The 22,183-nt window shown below is 42.4% G+C and overlaps 1 protein-coding gene across 3 annotated transcripts in view; it reads right to left on the reverse strand.

Annotated features, from left to right (window-relative positions):
* Nucleotides 1–22,183, reverse strand: part of SAMD12 (sterile alpha motif domain containing 12) — a 410,733-nt gene that overhangs the window by 171,041 nt on the left and 217,509 nt on the right. For all 3 annotated transcript variants that reach the window (XM_027092573.1, XM_027092572.1, XM_027092569.1), the window contains exon 4: nucleotides 4,159–4,299. In XM_027092573.1, the coding sequence (XP_026948374.1) occupies nucleotides 4,159–4,299 (141 nt within the window). The remainder of the gene's footprint in view (nucleotides 1–4,158; nucleotides 4,300–22,183) is intronic.

The following is a 22,183-nucleotide window of genomic DNA, read 5'->3' on the forward strand; positions in this document are numbered from 1 at the left end:
TATAAAATGGTACAGCTGCCATGTAAAACTGTCTGGCAGCTCCTGTAACTTACACTGGGAGTTACCATATGACTCAGTAATTCCACGCCCAGGTATATAACCAAGAGAAATGAAAACAGGTCCACAGAAAAACGTACATTCAAAATAGCATTATGAATAATAACCAAGATCCAGAAACAATACAAATGTCCAACTGATGAATGGATAAGTAAAATGTGGTACACTCATATGATGAAATACAATTTGGCAATAAAAAGAAATGAAATACTGACACATGCTTACAACGTGAGTAAACCTTAGAACCATTATTCTAAGTGAAAGTAGCCAATTGCAAAATACCACATATTGAATGATTCCATTCATAGGAAATGTCTAGAATAGGTGAACAGACAGAAAGTAGATTAGTGGTTTCTAAGGGCTGGTAGTTGGGGGGGCCTTGGGAGGAAATGGGGAATGACTGTTAATGGGTACCGGGTTTCTTTTCGGGGGTGATGAAAATGTTTTAAAATTAATTGTGGTGATGGTTGCACGACTCTGTGACAATACTAAAAATCATTGAATTTATACTTTGAGGAAACTGTATATTCTGTGAATTACTGCTCAATAAACGATATTATAAAAATAAAGTTTTCATATAAATTAATGAGGTTGATTTAATTTTGTGGCTTCTATTACTGATAGCTAACTATGTTCTGTACTTACTGTCACACTGCACTGAGTGATGTATATATTTGAGCTCGTTTAACTCTTACAGCATCCCTAGGAGGTGAGTAGATTTGCTGATCTCACTTTTCAGAGAACAGGAAACTGGAACACAGACAGATTAAGTAACTTCCCTGAAATAACACAGCAGTAAGGGTTGGGGCCGAGATTTAAAATTCAGGCCTGTCTGATGCTAAAATTCATTCTTTCTCCTTATTTCTTTTAAAACATTTTACTCTTTTAAATAGTTAATGCACACTATTTCAAGACACAAAGTGACTTAAAAAGCAGATGTCCTCTATCCATCTTCTTCTCAGTCCCATAGGTAGAGTTTGTATTAGCTTCTTATGCATCAGCATTTTCTTATGTAAACAAAGAACATGCAGATATACATTACTATTTCTCCCTCTCTCATTTGCAAATGCAGTATACTCTCTACCTTGTCCTGCACCTTGTTTTTTCCACTTCACCTGGCATCTCAGAGATCCTTCCACATTACTATTCTTCATTCTTGCGTTTATAACTTCCAAGTATACTCCAGTGCCTGGATGTACCATAACTCATTTAGCTGGTCTCCTAACGATGGACACTTAGGTTCTTCCTAAACTTTTGCGATTCAGTTAAAGCTCTGAAATTGCCTCCAAAAGTAAGAAGGAAACACATAAGAAATACAATCATTTGTGAAATAAGTCCCTTTCCTCAATAACTGGCTACTTTGAAGGCAACAACCCTCATTTAAATGTATTAGTTGGAAAACATTTCTTAAAAACAAAAAAAATTTAATTGCATTACACCAGAGTCACAGTCCTATGTGAGCTGGGAAAGAAAATGTATCTCTAGAGACTGGAGAGGTGAGTTACACTCTTTAAGGGGAGAGCTCATGGATTTCTGAAAACTAAGTAACATTCTAAGACACTTGTTTGCACTTATTTAGCATATTATTTCCACTGATTAATATTTTCTGAATTGAGGAATCAAATATTCAATACCAAATCACATATCACCCCCCGGTACATTTCCATATGATATGTATGTTAAGCCATTCAGTTCACTTGGGTGGAATGGAGCTACAATTCTTATAATAGCAAACCTAGACCCCAAACATTTTAAGGCCACTCCAGCTGTCTTCAGAACTTCTATTATCAGTCACAACAACGACTCGTCAATTTTTGTTTCATTTTTTTTAAAAAGAAACCATCACTTCAATAAGGCAATAGATTTTCAAAAGCTGTCTGACATGAAATGAGTTTGAACATTAACATGGAAAGGACAAGCGATAAAAAAGGGTAGTATGAGTGCAGACAAAGTATCCAAGAGCTAGAGAATGTGATCTCTTCTAAAGGGAATGGGATGAAAGAGTTCTAAAGCCACAGCTTTTCAAAGCTAAAGAAAATGACAACAACTGAATTGAAAAGGCTGAACTTAGCATTATCTTCCCAAAACACAAACATGTATTTAGCTTAATAGAGTTGAGTAGTATCGCAGGAAAAATCTTATATATTATGAATCTAGGGCAATGAAAGTTGTAGAAAATGATTTTGCAAAGCACACACACTGCAGGCTGACAGTAGCAGAGGGAAAAAAAAAAAAGTCCAAGGTGCACGGGATGAGTTCAGGTCTCATTCTACATATCACCACGTGAGGAAAACAAAAGAGCTGAGGAAACCCCAGACGTTAAATAGAACAGGGCAGAACGACGCTTGTGACTGAAGCTTACAAAATGTGAATGCATTTTCTGATTATAACCGTAATATGGATTTATAGTAGAAGATTTGGAAAATTTAGAAAAATATAAAGAAAACAGTTAAAATCACCCACAATCTCACCACCCAAAGAGAACCATTATCAAAATACTGGCAAAACCATTTGCATCCCCTTTTCTGTGTGCATATAAAAATATGTTCTTTTTACAAAATTGGGCTCATATTATAAATAACATTTTATACATGGCCTTTTCCCCCCTACTTCCTATTACTTCTTGAGTACTTTCCCATGTTGTCATATATTCCTCGAAGATATAATTCCAATGACTATATTATATTGTATCTTCTGAATTCAAATAGAATTATCTGATTCTCTCCATATTGCTGAACATCTAGGTTGTTTCTAATTTTTCAGTTTTATAAATAGCACCGCAATGGACATTCTTGTGATAAACCTTTGAATCTCTGTTTACTTCTTAAAAGAACTTAAAAGTGTATCAGTACGTCAGATTCACGTTTAAGTCACTCAGTGTACCTGTACCTGTAAATTTACCATTGGAAGTCTCTGGAGACCAATGCAAACAACGTATATCAAGTAAACAATATATTTTCATATCACTCGAAGTCTATATTTATCCTTCTAGAACAGTCATCTTTCAGGCAGTACATTACTTCCCCCAGGCAAATAGACTATTAATTGGTTAATCTAAATGCAATAACATGAAATCTGGCTGATCCAGATTTCTCCAATATCAGTATGCATGCAATTAACAACAGTCTGCAGATTGAAAAATAACCAAGGCTCTCAAAAATATATATTTTATCATCCTTTCATTTAAAATGGTGTACAATGGACATTAAAATAAAACAAATAAAGGGTTATAGTTAATGGAGGTTGACAGCAACCAAATCTTACCTAGACATATAATTTATAGTGTAACTTAAGGTTTTCTTCAAGATCCAGCTTTATTCTGTCACTTCCAGTTATAGGGCTTTTAAGTGATTTCAACATATTGAAATTATTAATGATTCTTGTTTAGAACTATATGGTTGTAATACTGCAGTTTTAAATTCCCTATAGTCTATTTAAAAAACTATTCTATTTTTAAGATGATAAATAGGGTTCTCAAAATTTCTAGAGAGTGTGTGTAAACATATATATGTATTTATATATACATACATATATATATATACACACACACACACAGACAGACACACACCTCTAAAATGTTTTTCTCTCAGTGAAAAGCGAAGTAAAGCAAAACGCAACAAAAAAATCCCACTTATACCATGGCCATATGAACTACGGAATCACTCAAATTCCAAGGCCCCCTCAAAACTGGTAGTCAGACTAAAATAGCTGGGGCTGCACTGTACAGTTGTGCAGGCTGCACACTGTACAACTCTAGGTGGTGCAATCGTATACTGATCTATGTAACTGGTACTCTGGGGGTTGTGCAGTGCACAACCTATATAGCTGTATGTGATGACCTTGAACTTAGCTCAGATAATTCTGTTTGCTTATCCATTACTTATCTGTACATCCTTCCCTCTAGTGAGCTAAGAAAAAGAGAAGTTTTAGTAGGGAAGTGGCCTTTAAATCTGTATACTTTTTTTTTTAATGAAAGAAAATTCTGCAAACAAAACAAAACAAAACAAGCCAGTTTTTCCCTGGCTCCCTTCTGTCACGACGGTAAGGGTTTCTTTCCTCCCATCTCCCCTTCCATCCACCCACTAGGCAGCAACAGGATACCTTGTGTGAGTAACTGTAGGTTTCTGACTTCTTCTCGCACCTTCAGCTGGAGCACCTGTTGTAAGATGTGCTGCCGGAGGTTCTCCTGGGCAATCCCCATTCGCTCAAGCTTTTTGTCTGTAAGTCTCAGCAGGGCTCGCCCTGCAGGGTTTCAAGAAATAAGAGGAAAAGCAAATGAACAATGGCTGGAAAAGGATTTCCATCTTCCTCTGGGCTGATCCTGCCATAACAGAAGTTTCCATCTAAACACAGACACTTTAGAATACAGGGTCCTCCATTATGCCTGCTGACGGAATGGATAGGCAGGATGGAAAAAAATCCACAACTTTAAAAAAAGAACTTCAATTTTTATCTAATATTGGCAATCCCCAATTGACTCACACATTGAGTTAAATAAATCAGCAACATTTTAACCTGGGTATTTGGGTCACAGATTGCATGTGTCCATAGAAACAATGCTCTCTGTTGGGTGATGGGCTCTGAGGCTCACCCATAAAAGCCCACGTCACTGATAAGCCAGCTGAAGACTTAGATGCTCTAACTGTGCTTATAGATAAACTCCGGCACTGTTTAACCAGGTTACGATAATGTTTCTGTGAAACATGCATTTGAAGGTTCAGTTTTATCGGCAGGCACCCACCTCCCCTGTTGCACCCCTGGTTGGTGGGAGCTACGCTGAACCCAATCACTGGCCTAAGGAAAAAATTCCAGCAGGGCTGAGCATGGGCAAAAACAAGGAGCCTCCGGTGTGAGTACCCTCAGAACAGACACCCTGGGCCCTGGGCAGCCTGGCATAGTTTCCTTTCAACCTCTTTCTTTTCCTGAGTGGTGGCGGGGGGTGGGGCAGTCTGCATGCTTCCCTTGCTACTGTGGTTTCCATCAAATTCCCCAATTCTCTCTACTCTGTGCTTGACCTGCACAAGAAATAAAGAGAATAGCACGGCCCTGTACTCTCCCTCCAACACCCCCAGTCACCAGACCTGCAGGTCTTTTTTCATTTTAATTGATGACGAAAAGACAGAGTCCACCAGTGATCAATGGTAAGTCTCAGGGTATACTACGATATATGCTTCAGGAACTAAATTCTCTACCTCCTCAAAAAATAAACTCAACAGCCAGAAGGTGAGGTTCATGGGCATTTTAATCTGAGGAACAGGGAAGCCTATGTGGCCTCTGAGTAGAGACAGGTGAACAGGGAGAACCAGTTAAGAGCAACCCATGCTGTGCATACTTCTCTTTTACCTCCCTTTCAGCTTTGCTAAATGCATCAGTCAGGATAAGTTAGGGTCCACGCTGCAGTAACAAGCAAGCCCAAAATATCAGTGGCTACAACAAAGTTTATTTCCTGCTTATTTTACATGTCGACTGCAAGTCCATCCATTTTGAACATTGTTGATCACTGTACCAGAGGGAAAAGAGAGGTGTTGGAAGGTCTCATGGTATCAATGAAATGCTCAGCCTGGAGTCATTTATAAATTTTTGGCCAGAACTAATCACATGAACTTTCCCACCCGCCAAGGGTCCACACTTGAACTGTGCTTCTATCACGTGTCAGGAAGGTGGTAGGGGGGAAGAGATATATTTGATGGGCAGCACTGATGAGAACCGCAGCAATATCGACTTGGCTCTGGACCAGTGCCTGGCAAGGAAGTGAGTGCAGGGAGTTGTGGAGGTGGGTGGTAGTCTGAAGCTTCAGTAAAATTTGCATGTGGAAGAGGAAAAAGAGGTGGGGGAAGGGGAACCTGAGGTAGCTTGGCAACAGTGGGCAGATCATGATGGCCATGAGAAAGGAAGCATAGGACACACACAGACTCAAGTAGTTCTGACTGTCTTCTGTGATAGGCAGAATGATGCTCTTTCTGCCAAAGACGTCCACATCATCTCAGGAACCTGTGAGTCTCTTACCTTATATGACAAAAGGGACACTGCTAATGTGATTTCGTTAAGGATCGTGAGATGGGAGAGTACTGGCGTTACTCAGGTGGGTCCAATCTAATCACACGGGTCCTTATAGGTGAAAGAGCAACACAGGAGAGCCAAAGAGGGGAGAGACGTGTCCATGGAAGCAGACACTGGAGAGATGGAACCACAACCAAGGAAGGCAGGCTTCTACAAGGTGGAAAAGACAAGGAATTGGATTCTCTCCCACACCCTCCAGAAGGAATGCAGCTCTACCTTGATTTTTGCCCCATAGGACCCACTTTGGACTTCTCATCCCTACAACTGTAAGATAATAAATTTGTGCTGTTTTAAGCCACTAAGTTTGTGGTAATTCGTTACAGCAGCAATTGGCCTTGCAACTGGAACTTAACATGTTTTTAAGAAGTCAACTGATGGACTTCCCTGGTGATCCAGTGGTTAAGAATCCATCTTCCAAGGCAGGGGATATGGGTTCAATCCCTGGTCGGGGAACTAAGATCCCATATGCCGTGGGGCAACTAAGCCTGTGTGCTGCAACTACTGAGCCCACGCACCACAACTAGAGAGAAGCCCACGCGCAGCAATGAATGATGCCCCATCCGCAACGAAGATCCTTTGTGCTGCAACTAAGACCTGACGCAGCCAAATAAATAAACAAACTATATCTATATCTATATCTATCTATCTATCTATCTATCTATATATATAAAGTCAACTGATGGCTTCAGATTTCCTTTGCTATCCCTTTCCTAATTTCTGGGCACTGGCATACTCAAAGGGGCAGAGCTAAGGAGTGTTGAGTCTGAGTCCCAGGCTTCCGGGACAGCCCTGCCTTCAAGTATTCTGCTGTCAGACCTTGATCCTGAAGTGATGTTCAGAAAACACTGAGTGGGACTTGGGTATCATTTACGTGGATAATTGGTCTCCAAATAGCAGATATTTAGCTCTTTATATAGGCCCTCAACTCAACAATAAATACTGCAAAAACCCATGAAATTCAGATTATCTAATTCTCTTCCTCCTCCCTTTTCTGGTCCTCACTATTTGGGCTGTGGTTTTACAAACTGGGACATTCAGCAGCCAGAGTTGCTGAGGTGTTGGTAAGATACTTGGGAGCTTTGGTCCTGAGAGGTTGGCTGGTCCCTCATTAGTGCTCAAAGGGAGGTTTTATTCCAGTGTGCACGGTTCAGTTTCTTTGCAGACAAAGAAACAAAGGTGTTGCCTTCCCCCAAGAACCTCCAGCTTCAACTGTTCCATGAATGCATCTGACTGATCAAGATGTGGATACATGAGCCCTATCAGAATTTTATCTCCTACTTGGGTTAAAAGCATCAGCTCTGAATGTACAAGTAACAAAACTCTACCAGTTAAAAAAGTCTGTGCATTTCACACTGTGTGGTACAAACAACTGTACCTATCAACAATTCACCTCTTATAGGCTTGACTGTTCAAGTTGTTTCAGCCCTGAGACTAAAGATGTTCTTGCTGTTATTTTCATTATTTCCATTGATAGGAAAATTGAGAAAAGTTAAAGAATACTGAAAACATGAGAGCTTTTTCTAATTCTTACTACTTCACCTTTAGGTGTGCTCTATCTTCAGCAGTAAGAAAATAGAGTCTTAGGAGAAAGATTAAGGGAAATTATATAAAAGAGTTTCCTGATAAAACAACTTCTAGAAAAGATCGTCATCTGTACACCGAGGAATTTATGAACAAAATCTGATTTGCTGCCTTTCTTGGATGGTTTCTACAGAGCCATTTAAGTCTGTGGTTCTGAAAACTCTTCAGAAACATTAGATCATTTACAGGAGGAACCGTCCTAGCAATCTCCTGACCCACCACCCCCTGCTGACCACAAAAATAAAGAGTGTCCAAACAAGTGTGGGTCAGGGTGGTGACAAGCAGTCCATCATCAATTGCATCTTTTTTTTTTTCAATTTATATTGTACCTTTTTGTTGCTTATCGTAAAAATCCAATTGTTAATTCAACAAACACTTTTTGAGCACTGTGTCTTGTCACTTTGTTATTCATGCTTGGATAATGAGGAACAAGACAGGGTCACTCCTGGAGCTTTCAGACTGATAAGGAAGGCAGCTAACGATCAATGTTTACAGGTATGTGATGGGTCAATCCTAAGAAAGAGCAAATATGGGAGCCCAGAACTGGGTGAGCTAAACTAGTCTGGGTATCAAGGAGCTGTCAGGGAGTAAAGGATATTTAACCTGGGACTTAGGGAGTAAGTAACAGTTAGACCAAGACCATGGGATAAAGCCAAGATTTTTTTTAAAGAGTCCAGTAACCATGCAGATGGAGGAGGCTGCTATGGTAGGCAGAAAATAGAGGAGTGCTATTATGGCGTTTACATTCCTACATTTTCTCACACAAGTGTCTTGAATGACCACCTGCCTCTGCGGTCAGCTGCCTACACCGGGAGGGATCAAGGAGAGAAAAGTCAACCCAATCTCAAAAAAGCAGCACTGGGACTGGTGATCCAGTGGTTAAGACTCTGTGCTTCCACTGCAGAGGGCGCCGGTTCGGTCCCTGGTCAGGGAAGATCCCACATGCCTCGGGGTGCAGCCGAAAAAATTAAAAAAAAAAGAAAAAAAAAAAGAAGCATCAACTAAATTTCCTGATACTCCAAACTGGTTCTAAATGGCATTTCGGTGACCAGGCTGCTGGGCCCTTCACAGACTCATAGATTGTTGGAGTTGGAAGAGGCTTAAAGTCCTTCATATTGGTCATAGCCGGGCCTTCTACTCCTTTCCTTTATTAAGTCTTTACTGAGCACCATCACATGCCTGCCCCTACTCTGGGTATTGCAGCGTTAGCGATGAGTAGTATCTTCTGCCTTTGTGGAGCTTCCCGTTTGCGTGAGAGGCAGACAGCACACAAATAAACCGATATATAGGGGTAGACAGGGACCCCTACTGGAAGGATGGTGCTGTTGTAGTTCGGGTGGTGAGAAAAGGCCTCTCTGAAGAGGTGACCCTGGAACACACAGAAGTGTCAAGGCAATGAGAGGAATGGCAGGAAGGCTAGTGTTGACTAGGGCAAAGTAGGCAAGATAAGTATGTAGGAAATGCGGCCCAAGAGAAGGCAGGGGCCACATCATACAGGGCCTCCTAGGCCTCGGTGAAGACTTTGGATTTTATTCTAAATGGGGAAAGTTTTGAACAAGGGATGACTTGGGCATAATCTCACGTATGAAAAGAATCCCTCTGGTCAGTATGTGGGGAACGAACTGGGGGTGGAGAGTAAGTGTAGCAGTGATGGGAAGAATCAGAACACCGCCAGGGCAGTCAAAACAGGAAGCCAGGGTGCCCTGCACTAGGGTGGAGGTGAAGACATAGTGAGAAGTAGTAGAATTCTGAATTACAACACCTAGAAGTGGGGCATGAGAGAACGGCAGACATCAGAGATGACTCAGGCTTTCAACCTGGGCCACCAATGGCTGGGGGCACCCTTTCAGGGCAGGAAGCTGAGTCACTGCTCCCAGAGCGGGTGTCCCAGAGGGAGGAAATCATGGTAGTATTAGTGCTATTATTTTTTTTCTTTTGAGAGCGCCTGGGATGCAGAGAAGTAATGAAAAGTATGGAATTAAACAAAGGAGGACAGTTACGACAGTCTTCTTTCCTCCCCACAGTGTTTTCGTTCGTTCAATCCTCTCCTCAGATCCCAAAGCTCTGAGCTGACTGGGCTAAGGTGAGCACAGGCATGCCGTGATGGAACTTAGAGAAATCAGAGGGACCTCTTTATGACCTAAGGTCTGCATTGCTTAACCCCAACAGTTGTCTTGGGTGCTAAAACTGTTTCCCAGGACTCCCTGTAGAAATCCAAGACAGGGAATATTCCAAAAGGAGGTTCACCCAGCAGAAACATGGATCTGATGCTCTGCTAGCAATCTTGGAAATAAGAATTTTGCTGCAATTGAAGCATGAGCATATACACAAAAGCTTTATTGCATGTGGCCTAATACAATGCCAGCTCCATAAGAATAAGTACCTTTCCTGTCAGGTTCTCCACTGTCACAGGTTCCCTACTGCTGCCCACGTGCTGGTGCACAAGAAATATTTATTGAACGGATATACTTAGAACCACTAAATGAATGTTGTTTTCTTTACTCACTACTGATGATCTCAAGGTCGTTAAATTAGTGGCTTTTCTGCTTCAAGAGACTTGATTGGACACCGACTCTCAGATAGGAAAATACCGACAATGAGAAATTGAATGTAACGGGAAGGAGGTAGCGTTTTGTTGGTGTCGAACATAGGAACAACTGCCAAGTTGAACGGAATAGAGAACTTGAGACTAAATGACCACTTCACTTTCCTACAGGCTTAAAGAAAGACAAGTGTCTTGTTCTGCTTTGGAACAAGCACCAAGTGAGACTATATGCTTTGCTGAGCAGATGGGCAGCGAGAACAGGTAACTGACAACAGACTTAGAGAGCAGTGTATTCGTTTCCCACAGATGCCTTAACACGTTACAAATACAGGGGTTCCGAACAACAGAAATTTACCCCTCATAGTTCTAGAAGCCAGAGTTTAACATTGGTGTCACTGGGCTGAAATCAAGATGTCAGCAGGACCACGCCCCCTCTGGAGGCTGTAGGAGAGAATTCGTTCCTTGATACTTCTAGCTTCTGCTGGCTGCCAGCATTCCTTTGCTTGTGGCCACATCATTCTAATTTCTGCCTCTATCTTCACATCACCTTCTCCTCTTCTGTGTAGGAAATTTCATCCTGCCTCTCTCTTATGAGGACACGTGATGTGATTTAGGGCCCACTTAAATAATCCTGGAAAATCTCCTCCTGTGAAGATCTTTAATCACATCTACGAAGACCTTTTTCTTTATAAGGTAACATTTACAGGTTCCAGGGATTAGGACCTGTATCTCTGAATGGCCACTATTCAGTCTGTTACAAGTTGGAAGGAACCTGAGATTTCTGAGTATGGCTCAGGGTTCATTGTGTTCCACGGAGAAGTGAGGCTCAGAGAAAGTATAAAACCACACAGGAAATGGAAGGAAGACTTGGGTCTAGGCAGGTGCCTCTGACTTTCAGGCCCAATCTGGTTTGTGGTCTCTAGTTCCGATGACCTCCATAGTCTGTTCAGAGAATTGTAAGAGAAGCCCTGTCACAGCTTTCCAAGATGAATGACCACATGTCATAAGGCCCAACAGGAAATTTCAGGGTAAACTGGAGCGGGGGGCAAAGGATGTGACTTCAGCTCCTACCCTACTGGAAAGTCTTGGTGTCACTGCAAGTGCTTGGGGAATGCCACTTTCCCCAAAGAGTGCGACTTACAGGGCCTCTTCTCTTCTGGAAATAGAGGTCACTGTACAGTTCCCCAAACAAACAGCCATTTGTGCACAGGGTTAGCTCCAAATCTGATCCCAGGTAAAGGTCTGTGTCACACACCAGGTAGATGCCCCTGGCTCCACCCCAGTCCTGGCTGGGCCAGAGCAACAGAGTGAACAGAGTGACAGGTGCTGGGCATACCATCAGGGTACCACAGCCTGAACCCATGTTTCTTCAATCTCACCGTGACTCCAAAATCAGAATTTGTGGAACAGAGATATAAGGAGAGACGCATAATCACAAAAGCATGGGATCATGAGATAAATGCCCAGGAAATCACACCTGAGTCTTAATCTCCTCAGGTCTGCAATGGGAATGACGATGACACTGTTTCATAGGGTGACTGTGAGAATCAAATGACACAATACAAACACACACCCTTTGCAGACTGGAACCACCATGATGATGCAGTCGGGGCACTACCATTCTTGGCTGGCTGAGGCTGCTTCGTCCTCCTTCCTTCTACTCCCCTTCTTCCTCGTCATCACAATAATAATAGCAAACATTGATCGGGCCATTACTAAGTGTTAAACACTGTTCTAAGAGCTTTACACGGATTACCTCATTTTCAACAACTCTGTGAAGACACTTTTATTATCTCTAATGGATTAATAGCTACTAAACATAGCTAAAGGTCACATACCTAGTAAGCTGCAGATCTAGGAGACAAATATACGAAGAAGCCATGCTCTTTAACCACCTCTCTAAACTGCTGCCCAGGAACCCTTCCCATAGCCTGACATGCCCCCCAAGCAGGCTTCTGCTGTTCTCGTGTAGGGAGCATGAGAGCCAGAAAAGGTCACCGTCTCCGAGGACTTAAAGGCAAGCAGTGCAAACACGGGCATAACTTCACGATGCACAAGGCTGTGATGGCCACCACTCTCCAGTCTTCCCACAGTGAAGAGTGACAGGGGACTGGGGGGTCTTTGAGAGGAGCTGTGGAACAGATTCATCCTTCCTTCATCACACAAGGTCTAGGTCTGTACCAGGGACTGAACACATTTCACGATGAAGAACCAGGAGGAGAAAGGTAACTTCCCCGCCAGTGGGACAAGTACAGATTCTTCCAGAGCCCACAGGAGGGGCACCTAACTTAGCTGAGGTCCTTGAATTAAATAAAACACAAGTCAGGAGAGTGAGTAGGAGGGGGAAGTGTCCTGGAGGCACAGGAAACAGCTTCGGCAGAGATGGAAATGACAATCCAATGGTCCACTTTGGGAACTCTGAGAAGCTTGACATGGCTGGGCATGGAGCACATCATATGAGTCTCACATGCCATTTTGGGGATGCCTACCTTATAGGGTAGCCAGTTTTAGTCTTCTTTTCCTTTTTCTGCCCAACCTGAAGCAGCACATCTGACACACAAGATGATGTTCACCGTCATAAAACACTCATTTGTAGATTATGAATGCCTCGTTTTTTGCCTACATTGCATCCCTGCCTATTTCTGGTAAAAGGAGCCATGCTTTGCCTTTGGCAGGGAGGGCTGCCCTTCCCCAACTGGTGGGGCTTTTCCTACAGGACTTTTCATTTCTAAAGGACTACATAATTTTCTTATTATGTTTACCTTTTATTTTCGGATTCCCTCCCACCTCCTCCCACGATGTAAGGATGTTTCCAACCACCTAGCTAGAGCCTGACTCAGTGGAGGCACGGAACTAATTTCTTAATGCTGGGTGTGTGACCCAGACAGGGCAAATAAAATTTAGTAGAATTGCTATGGTTTCTAAGAGGGAAGGTCTCTTTCTTTCTTACTTAGAGCATGTCCAAGGGGCAATATAAGCTTAGACTGGCTGTCAGTGGCTGTCTCTGCCACCATATGGAGAGAATTTGCTAGAGCATTAAGCCAACAGAGAAAGCAGAGCTGAGAAAGAGAAAGGGGGGCGGTGAGAGGAGGGAGGTGGGGGGGGAGGGAGAGAGGAAGGTAAATATTATTTGATTTCCTAAAAACAGCCTTGCCTGAAGTCAGATACCCCTGGGTTTCTCATTTATATAAGTCAATATTGGGGGGGAGGGGCGGGGAGCGAGTTGAGCTCATTTGTACCACGTGTACTCAAGACAATCTTGACTTACAGAGCGAAGCTTATGTGGAATTCTCAGTTGAGCTGCTGTACTGTCCTGCTTATCATCATGTCAAGAAAGCCCATCAGAGTGTAGGCAAGTAAGAATAATGAGAACCCACTGTAACTTACTTTCAAAAAGTGAATCATTGGCAAATTTTGGTATTTTAATTATTAGACAATGTGGAATACACCTTAAGTGCAACTGCATACTTCTGTATGTCCTGATGCACCTGGGCCACCTCCTTATCCAATTACACCTGAGGTTACAAACTCAAATGTTGCCAGGATAACATAACTGCGTGAAGAGGACCAATCTAAGGGACAACTGGGACTTGGTGGATGACAGTGGATGGGATATTTTGCTGTTGGTTTTTTCCTAAAATGTGCAATTCCAACCCATTTTTGCTATGCTAGAATACAGGCTGAGTGTTGCCACTGCTCCTATTTTTAAGTTAAGAATGGAAAATCTAGAAGTTTCACAAAACCTCCTAGTTTAAAATTTGCCCTTTTCCCCCATATTATGAGAGCTAAACAAAGCATATACATGGGTCATATCTGACTCACAAGTTGCCACTTTCAACATCTGACTTTTAACCTTTCCTCCCCCATGTCCCTCCCACTTGCAATGGAAGGGGATTCAGGCAACCTTGCCTTCAGGGTTTCAACTCACTTTTGGAATGGACCTCAGGTTCTGAGATTCCACCCTGTGCGGCCTGTTCCAGATTAACAGCAAACGAGACCAAGGGTGGTTGATGACTAGTCTGAACAGGCCTTCCGTTTTTTATAACCTAACATGCAGAGCAAACCTATCTTCTTAGGTAACCCCCAACCCAGTGCCTGATTTCCTAAGGGTGACTGCAGATCACCAGTACCAGAGTGAACAGGACTCTGAGGTCAGCCAACCCATTGCTTTATTTGCTGGAGAGAATGTGTACAAAACCTTCCAGGACCAATGAGTCTCCTCTCACTTCTACCTGAGAAGGCAGCCCACTGCCAAGCCTGGTCACTTACTTGGCTACATTCAGAATGTCAGCAGTAAATTAAAGGCCCCTTCCCTGTGCTGAGGAAGAGAAGGGTTAACGGACATTTGCACTGCGATCACTGTAAGTAATTTACCATACTGATGGGAACTGTATATTGATTTTTTTAAACCAGTCTTGGGTAAAAAGACTTTTTAAATTTTTTAAATTTATTTTTTTTTTACTGAAGTATAGTTGATTCACAATGTTGTGTTAATTTCTGATGTCGAGCAAGGTGACTCAGTTATACACATACATACATTCTTTTTTATATTCTTTTCCATTATGGTTTATCCCAGGATAAAAAGACTGTTTTAGACAATCTAGGGTTTTGGTTGAATATATTCAGGTGCCAATGATGTTAATAGGAGGAAACTAAAATAATGCTAATTCTCACACTAAATATAGTCAGAAAGAAATTTTACAGTGGTTTTCAAAGGGGAAATATGGCTGTGCACTATTTTTCAGCTCTCCAAGAAGGAATACACAGCTTCCAGGCAGTAAATTAAAGGCTAAATCCTTGATGTTGTTGGTAGCACACAGAGTTACCAAATCCCCTCCAAAAATTAAAGAAAACCTTAAAACATTTTGTTTGGGGATTCTGTTTTAGTCCCTGAGAAGACTCAGTGATTACTTCCCTTGTACCTCAGAGCAGATTTTCCAAGCGAAGAAGTACAGTATCAACATATCAGAGACTACAGCCGAAGATTTATGATATCATAAACCACCTTCAAGGTCTTTCTGGTTTTGATAGGCAAACCAGACCTCTTGGTACATTTGCTTTTATTTGTCAGAATTTGTATGCATTGTCTTGGGGATTCTCTGTTAACTGAATGTCACTAGGTGAGCAGCCCACCGCGCATCAGGCATCTTTTAAAATTAATTACCAGGAAGCACGTGAGATGTCTGCTGACAGCCTCCCCCTCCCCGTCGATATTGCACCCATGGCCATCACAGCCCGACATGTACAGTGCTCATCTGCTGAAGAGGCAGGCACTACTGGGCTTGCTGGCCTCTCCGCACGAATTCATCTGAGCCAGTGACCCAATGCCAAAGGGATGTTTAAAAAAGTTTCAAAGCTACTTCGACTTTCTCTTCCTGATACCTATAGATTAGTTTTTTTTCTTAAGCTTTTCAATGTTGGACTTTATTAATACCAGGGATTTCTTTGGTAGAAAGATTAACAAGTGAGTACTAGCCCAGCTCCAGAAACATTCAGCAGAAGAGATGGAAACAGTGCTCCTGTCTTTGGGGAGCTGAAGAGTTACCTGCAGATGTAAGATCAGAAGGTATTAAACATCCTAAAAGCAATTATGTGATAAAACCTATAACAATGACCATGAGGACCATACGATCTATTAGGAAAGCTTTGGTGAAAAAGAAAGAGGTCTTGGGTTTGGAGTTGAAAGTCAGGGCTGGATTGACCATTGATTTGCTCCACGGTTACTGTTGCGATGATTCGCCTTTCTAGGCTTCAGTTTTTTCACTTGTAAACTGGGGATGAAATGATACCCTCTCCCCCATGTTGTGCTGATTAAGTACTCAATGAAGGCAGTAGAACAGAGAGTGTCATTGCCATTTTTAGGAAGCAGACCTGAAGAAAGCTGAGGGTCCCACCCAAAATGCTATAGGGAGTACTGTAGTTCACTCCAAAACTATGATGGAAGCACCTGAAAGGATGGCATCCTGATGACGACAGTGGGTATCATTTCTCAGGAGGTAGTGGTCAAAAGGAGAAGAAAATTTGATTTAGTACATCCCAAATTTCAAAAGTCATCAATATGACATGCGAGTAGAGTAGGTCTTACCTGCTTGACCTTGTCTATTTGGGCGCTACTGACATCCGGGGCTGGGTAATTCCTTGTCGTGGGGAGCAGTCCTGGGCACTGTAGGATGTTTTGCAGCATCCCTGGCCTCTACCAACTAGATTCCAGTAGCACCTACTCCCAGCTGTGACAGTCAAAAATGTCTTCAGGGACTTCCCAGGCGGTCCAGTGGTTAAGATTCCACACTTCCACTGTAGGGGGCAAGGGTTCAGTCCCTGGTCAGGGAGCTAAGGTCCCGCATGCCACGTGTGTGGCCAAAAAAAAAAAAAAAAAGTCTTCAGATTTTTTCCAAATGTCTGCTGGAGGGCAAATTCACCCTTGGTTGAGAACCAATGCTGTAGATGTTTGCTTTCAACTAACTGATTCTCAAAATGCCAATCCAAGAGACATTCACGGGACTCAGGTAGATAAGGAGGCAAACCAACACAAAACGTACTTTTGAGAAAAGCACCTACTATGTGTTAGGCCAGTTCCCATCCATTACTCCATTTAATCCACAAATCACCCTGGGAGGCATTCTTTTCTCCATTTTAAGGATGAGGAAACACATTCATGGAGATAAAGTGCCAGAGCGTACAAGACGAACAAGGATCCCAATTCAGTTCTACAAGTAAACATTTCCATGCATTTGATCTTGAAATGCCTCAAAGCCCATAACCACAACACTTCCAATGAGGTTCAACTGAAGGGTCCTCACGAATAAAAGAGTAATGGTAGTGAAATAAGGTTCCCCTGTTTGATGTGACAAAATTTTAAGGAAACCAAGATGATAAAAATTGACACTGTCTGGCATTGCTTCAATGCTGAAGAGACAATAAAGGATGCACATCTACATAATGTTCCCTTTTGTCCTCCAAGAGGGAGTAAAAATAAGGTCACCGACAGGAATAAAGACACAGACATAGAGAATGGACTTGAGGACACAGGGAGGGGGAAGGGTAAGATGGGACAAAGTGAGAGATTGGTTTGGACATGTATACACTACCAAACGTAAGGTAGATAGCTAGTGGGAAGCAGCTGCATAGCACAGGGAGATCAGCTCGGTGCTCTGTGACCACCTAGAGGGGTGGGATAGGGAGGGTGGGAGGGAGACGCAAGAGGGAAGAGATATGGGGATATATGTATAGCTGATTCACATTGTTATAGAGCGGAAACTCACACACCATTGTAAAGCAATTATATGCCAATAAAGATATTAAAAAAAATAAGCTAATCGAACTTGAAGTCCAAGATTTGATGTCAACAGGTTACATCACTAAAAGTTATGCTGGAATAAGGTAAGCAGCATGATCAGACTCTCTCTGGTGTTTCCTTTATTCGTGTCTCCCTACATGTTCTGCCTTTTCATGTCTTCCCTCCCCACTTCTTGTCTGATGGGCTTCAAGGGTTGGCTCAGATCTTACCTTCTCCCTGGCTTCCCTCGGAACCTACAGGTAAAGTATAAGGTGCTGTTACAGGTGTCTCTTCCCCTACTTAAAGGTCCTTAAAGCGAGGGTGTATCTTTTCACTTTTCTATTGCCAACATTCAGAATACTGCTTAATAACCCAGTGAAATAAGATTTGGACAGTGTCAAAATGAACTTTGTCAAGGGAAACTCGAGTTAGAGGGTGTGGTAGACTCTGAAGGGAACAGTCCCATGTTGCAACTGCAGGTACATGTGATGCCATGTCTGTAGTGTCAGTACCTTGACTTTGCAAAAAGACTTTCAGGGTTGCAACAGCCTCCTGGTAGCCCAGGTGAGTGATGGTGCTAAGGACTGTGGAACTAGAGACACGCATGGATGACAGCTTTCTTCTCTCCCTTCTCTCATTCCAGGGATCACGATGCTGGAACAGGAGGAAGGTGGCAAGAACAGAGTGAAAGGGGAAGGGAGAGAACTCTTGCTGTGATGAATTACATCACCCCTGAAGACTGGCAGCACAGGGGAAGGGGGAACTGGATGACCCTGACAGCACAGACCAATGGCTTTATGATGGTCAAGGGCACACCTGTGGTGTCAGATGCTTGGGCGCAAAACACGTCTCCACCAATTACAGGTCATGCTACCTTACACAAGTTACTTAACCTGATGTAGGTCTTCATTTACTCACCTTACTAATGACTATGATAACACTATCTCTGTCCTAGGCATATTTATGAAGATTAAATGAGATGATACACAGAAAGCACAGTGCCTGGCCCATAAGCTTTCAACAGAAGTTATCAATGGATGATGATGATGATGACCAGTCCTAAGACTGAGGATTTGCTACAGGTGAGTTTCTGATGAGCCATGGGTCCCTCTGTTCCCACAGGTGAAATGTACTATACATCCCCCTTACACAGTACAGCCAGTTTATAATTATACTGGTAGTATATAAATATACTACACTGTACACTGCTTCCCTCAGTGTTACTCTCAGCCACTGCTTGAGGGCTCAGGTCACTTAGCTGTCCTTACTTCCTTTTTTATTTTATAATTCCATTATAATAGGATGTATATCTCATATGTTTAATCTCTATTGAGCTCTCTCTAAAGAACTGTAAGGTGCAATAAGACATTTCAAGAATTATTTGGAAAGAAAACAAAGCAATACCCACTTGGGTTTTCTTCAGTAACCACACACTAGGGTCAGTATTTGGGGACCAGAATGTCACATACAAGGGTTCTCTAACTTCAAAAAGTTTCAAATCATTGTTGTAGGGAACACTTTGTTTACTGTGGGTACAAATAAAGACACACTCTGGCTAATAATAGACTCTTTCTATAATCAAGCATAAATGATAATAAAAATGGACCCAGGGCAAGCTAGGAAAAAAGTGGAAGTGGAAGGAAAAGTGAGATTCTTTGGTACAACTTTCTCTTCTGACTTAGATTTGGCTATAAAATACTTCAGTTCAACATTAGTTAACTCATTCTTCTAGCAATAATATAATCACAACTTAGTTTAATTTTATTTGTTTGATTTTGGGAAAGCAACGTGAACTTGGAGTAGAAAGCTTGGGTTAGTGCTGTGGGCTGAAGCAGCTTACTTAAGGCCACTGAGTCACAGTTTCCTCATCTGTAAAATGAGAATACGGATTTTCAACGCTTTGAGCTTTCTATGTGAAAGTAAAATTAGGTAGGAAATTTGAAAGTGCCTAGCATAGTACCTGACTCAATACATTTCTTTCAAATTAAAGTAGAGATTTCATAAAGGTGTGCCTTGTTTCTAGCATTACATTTACTATATTATAATATAATCATGAATTTGTTCACATGACTCTCTTCCCTTCCAAATTCTAGGCTCTTTATAAAAGAGAATGTGGGTTTCATTTAACTGAGTAGCTCCAGTGCTCGGCATGTGGTAGATATTTGTTGAAGTTTTGCTGAATGAATGGCCCTGTGAGAAAGGGAGAAGAGATGGTATCATCCCCATTATGAAAGTAAAAAAATGGCCCAGAAAAGTGAAAGGACCTGCCCAAAGTCACATGCCTAGTAATTACCAGAGCAGAGACTAAAACCAAGACACCTGATTCAAATTCACGCTGTGTCTAGAAAGGCTATGCCTGTTTTGGTTCAGCCTTCATTTAATAAACAATGATCTTGGGGCTTCCCTGGTGGCACAGAGGTTAAGAATCTGCCTGTCAATGCAGGGGACACAGGTTTGAAGCCCTGGTCTGGGAAGATCCCACATGCCGTGGAGCAACTAAGCCCGTGCACCACAACTATTGAGCCTGTGCTCTAGAGCCCATGAGCCACAACACCTGAAGCCCGCGAGCCACAACTACTGAAGTGCACTTGCCTGGAGCTCATGCTCCACAGCAAGAGAAGCTACCACAATGAGAAGCCTGCGCACCTCAACGAAGAGTAGCCCCCGCTTGCTGTAACTAGAGAAAGCTCGCGCACAGCAACGAAGACCCAACACAACCAAAAAAACCCCCAACAAAACAACAAACAAACAAACAAAGCAATGGTCTTCTAATGCAGCCATTAGACTAGGTGCTGGGTATAGCAGTGAATACAATCCATATGGTCTCTGTACTCACAGAGCCGTAGTTCAGTGAGGGAAGTACACTACTATCTGAAGGATGAGAAAGACTGGTGAAGAGTAAAGTGAAAGAGGGTGGAGGCAGAAGAAAAAAAAATGCAAACGTTCTGTGTAGACTACTACTTTTAGTGAAGGCAAGAAGGCCAGCAAGGTGAGGTAGGGTTGTGGGACGGGTGGAGGCCAATGGCTTGAGATGAGGATAGAAGAGGTCAATGGCTTGAGACGAGGATAGAAGAGGCCAATGGCTTGAGACGAGGATAGAAGAGGCCAATGGCTTGAGACGAGGATAGAAGAGGTCAATGGCTTGAGATGAGGATAGAAGGGCAGGCAAGTGTAAGATCATTCTTGGTCTTGGAGGCAAGATCAAGGATCCCATTACTTATTCCAACTGTGATGTGAAGTCAAAATACAGTTTTAAGCAGGGCAGTGACAGGGTACAATTTATATTTAAAAACTCTCTCTGGCTATAAAAACAATGTCCCAGTTGAGGGTCTATGTGACATTTGGAAGGAGGGAAACTAGCTAGGAAACTGGAGCTGTCGTTGAGCCCACAGATGACGGTGGCTTCTACTAGAAGGTGGTGATAAAGATGTGAAGAGAGGACATATTTTGAATGTAGAATGAAAGGGTTTGGTGGTAGATTAGGTATTGAGTCAAGAAAGAAATGGAGAGCAAGAACCATCCCTGTGTTTCTCACTTGGTCAATAAAAGAAAGGGCCACTGCTGACATGGAGAACACTGAGTGAACAAGTCAGAAGGAAAAGATCAATACTTCTGGTCAGGACATGGAATAAATCTGAACTGCCCATGCCTATGAGATATTCAACAGAAATGCAAAATGGGCGTGGAGTACAAGCCTGGAGCTTCAAAGAGAAGTCAGGTCTGGAGTTTAGCTTGGGAACCACCATCATAGAGTTGACATAGAAACCCACTGTCAAAGAGAAGCGGGAATGGACAGAGGAGAGGCCCTAAGGCTGATCCTTTGAGGACCTCTCGCACTGAGTGGGTACATCAGTGAGACAGGCCAACTGGGACACACTGCTAATGAATGACTGGAGACAGGGAAAATATCAGGGAGGATGAGGTGTCAGCAGGAGCGTAGTTCAAGAAAGAGAAGAAACCATTTGCGCTGAACGCTGAGGAGTCCAGCCAGGAGTAGTCATTAGAGCGTACCTTGCAATGGAAGGCCTTGAGGCACAGAATCCCTAGTGTACAGAGTATGTGAAGGGTAGAGTCTAACACACCAGGTCATTCAATCCCTGAGCTTTTCTCCTAGGTGAGGTACCTTTTGTTTTACTCAACAAAGGTAAAGGAGTTACATGGAAATGGATTCATAAACCTTTGACATCATTATTATCAATAATAAAAACATCAATAATTTATTGGACAATTATGATGGGCTGGGGATAAATGTGAATAATTTCTCATTCTTTAATTTATTCTTTGGGACAGTCCTCTGGATAGGTTTAACTGTTATCCCTATTTTAAAAATGAGGAAAATGTGGCTTGAGAATTTTGGTGACACAATCACATAGATGGTAAGAGACAGCAGAAGTTTGAATTACTATTCTTCCAACTCCATAGTTCATCGCTTCTGCCCATTTTGCTGCCTGGCTTGTCTCTGCATGTGAATAGAAGCTTTGGAAAGGGAAGAGAATTTCTTTTTAAAAATATTTTAATTTCTATACCTCACTAGAGTGCCCGTGCTGCATAGCAGGCCAACGATAAGTGATTGATGGAAGGGTGGGCGAGAAGGAAAAAATCGAGGGAGAAAGACAAGAGAAAAGTAGAGACCGGATAACTTAGGCCAAATCAATTTCTGACAA

The sequence above is a fragment of the Aethalodelphis obliquidens genome, unplaced genomic scaffold (genome assembly GCF_003676395.1).
Source record: "Aethalodelphis obliquidens isolate GAN/ISIS:26980383/991018 unplaced genomic scaffold, ASM367639v1 scaffold79, whole genome shotgun sequence".
Lineage (NCBI taxonomy): Eukaryota > Metazoa > Chordata > Mammalia > Artiodactyla > Delphinidae > Aethalodelphis > Aethalodelphis obliquidens.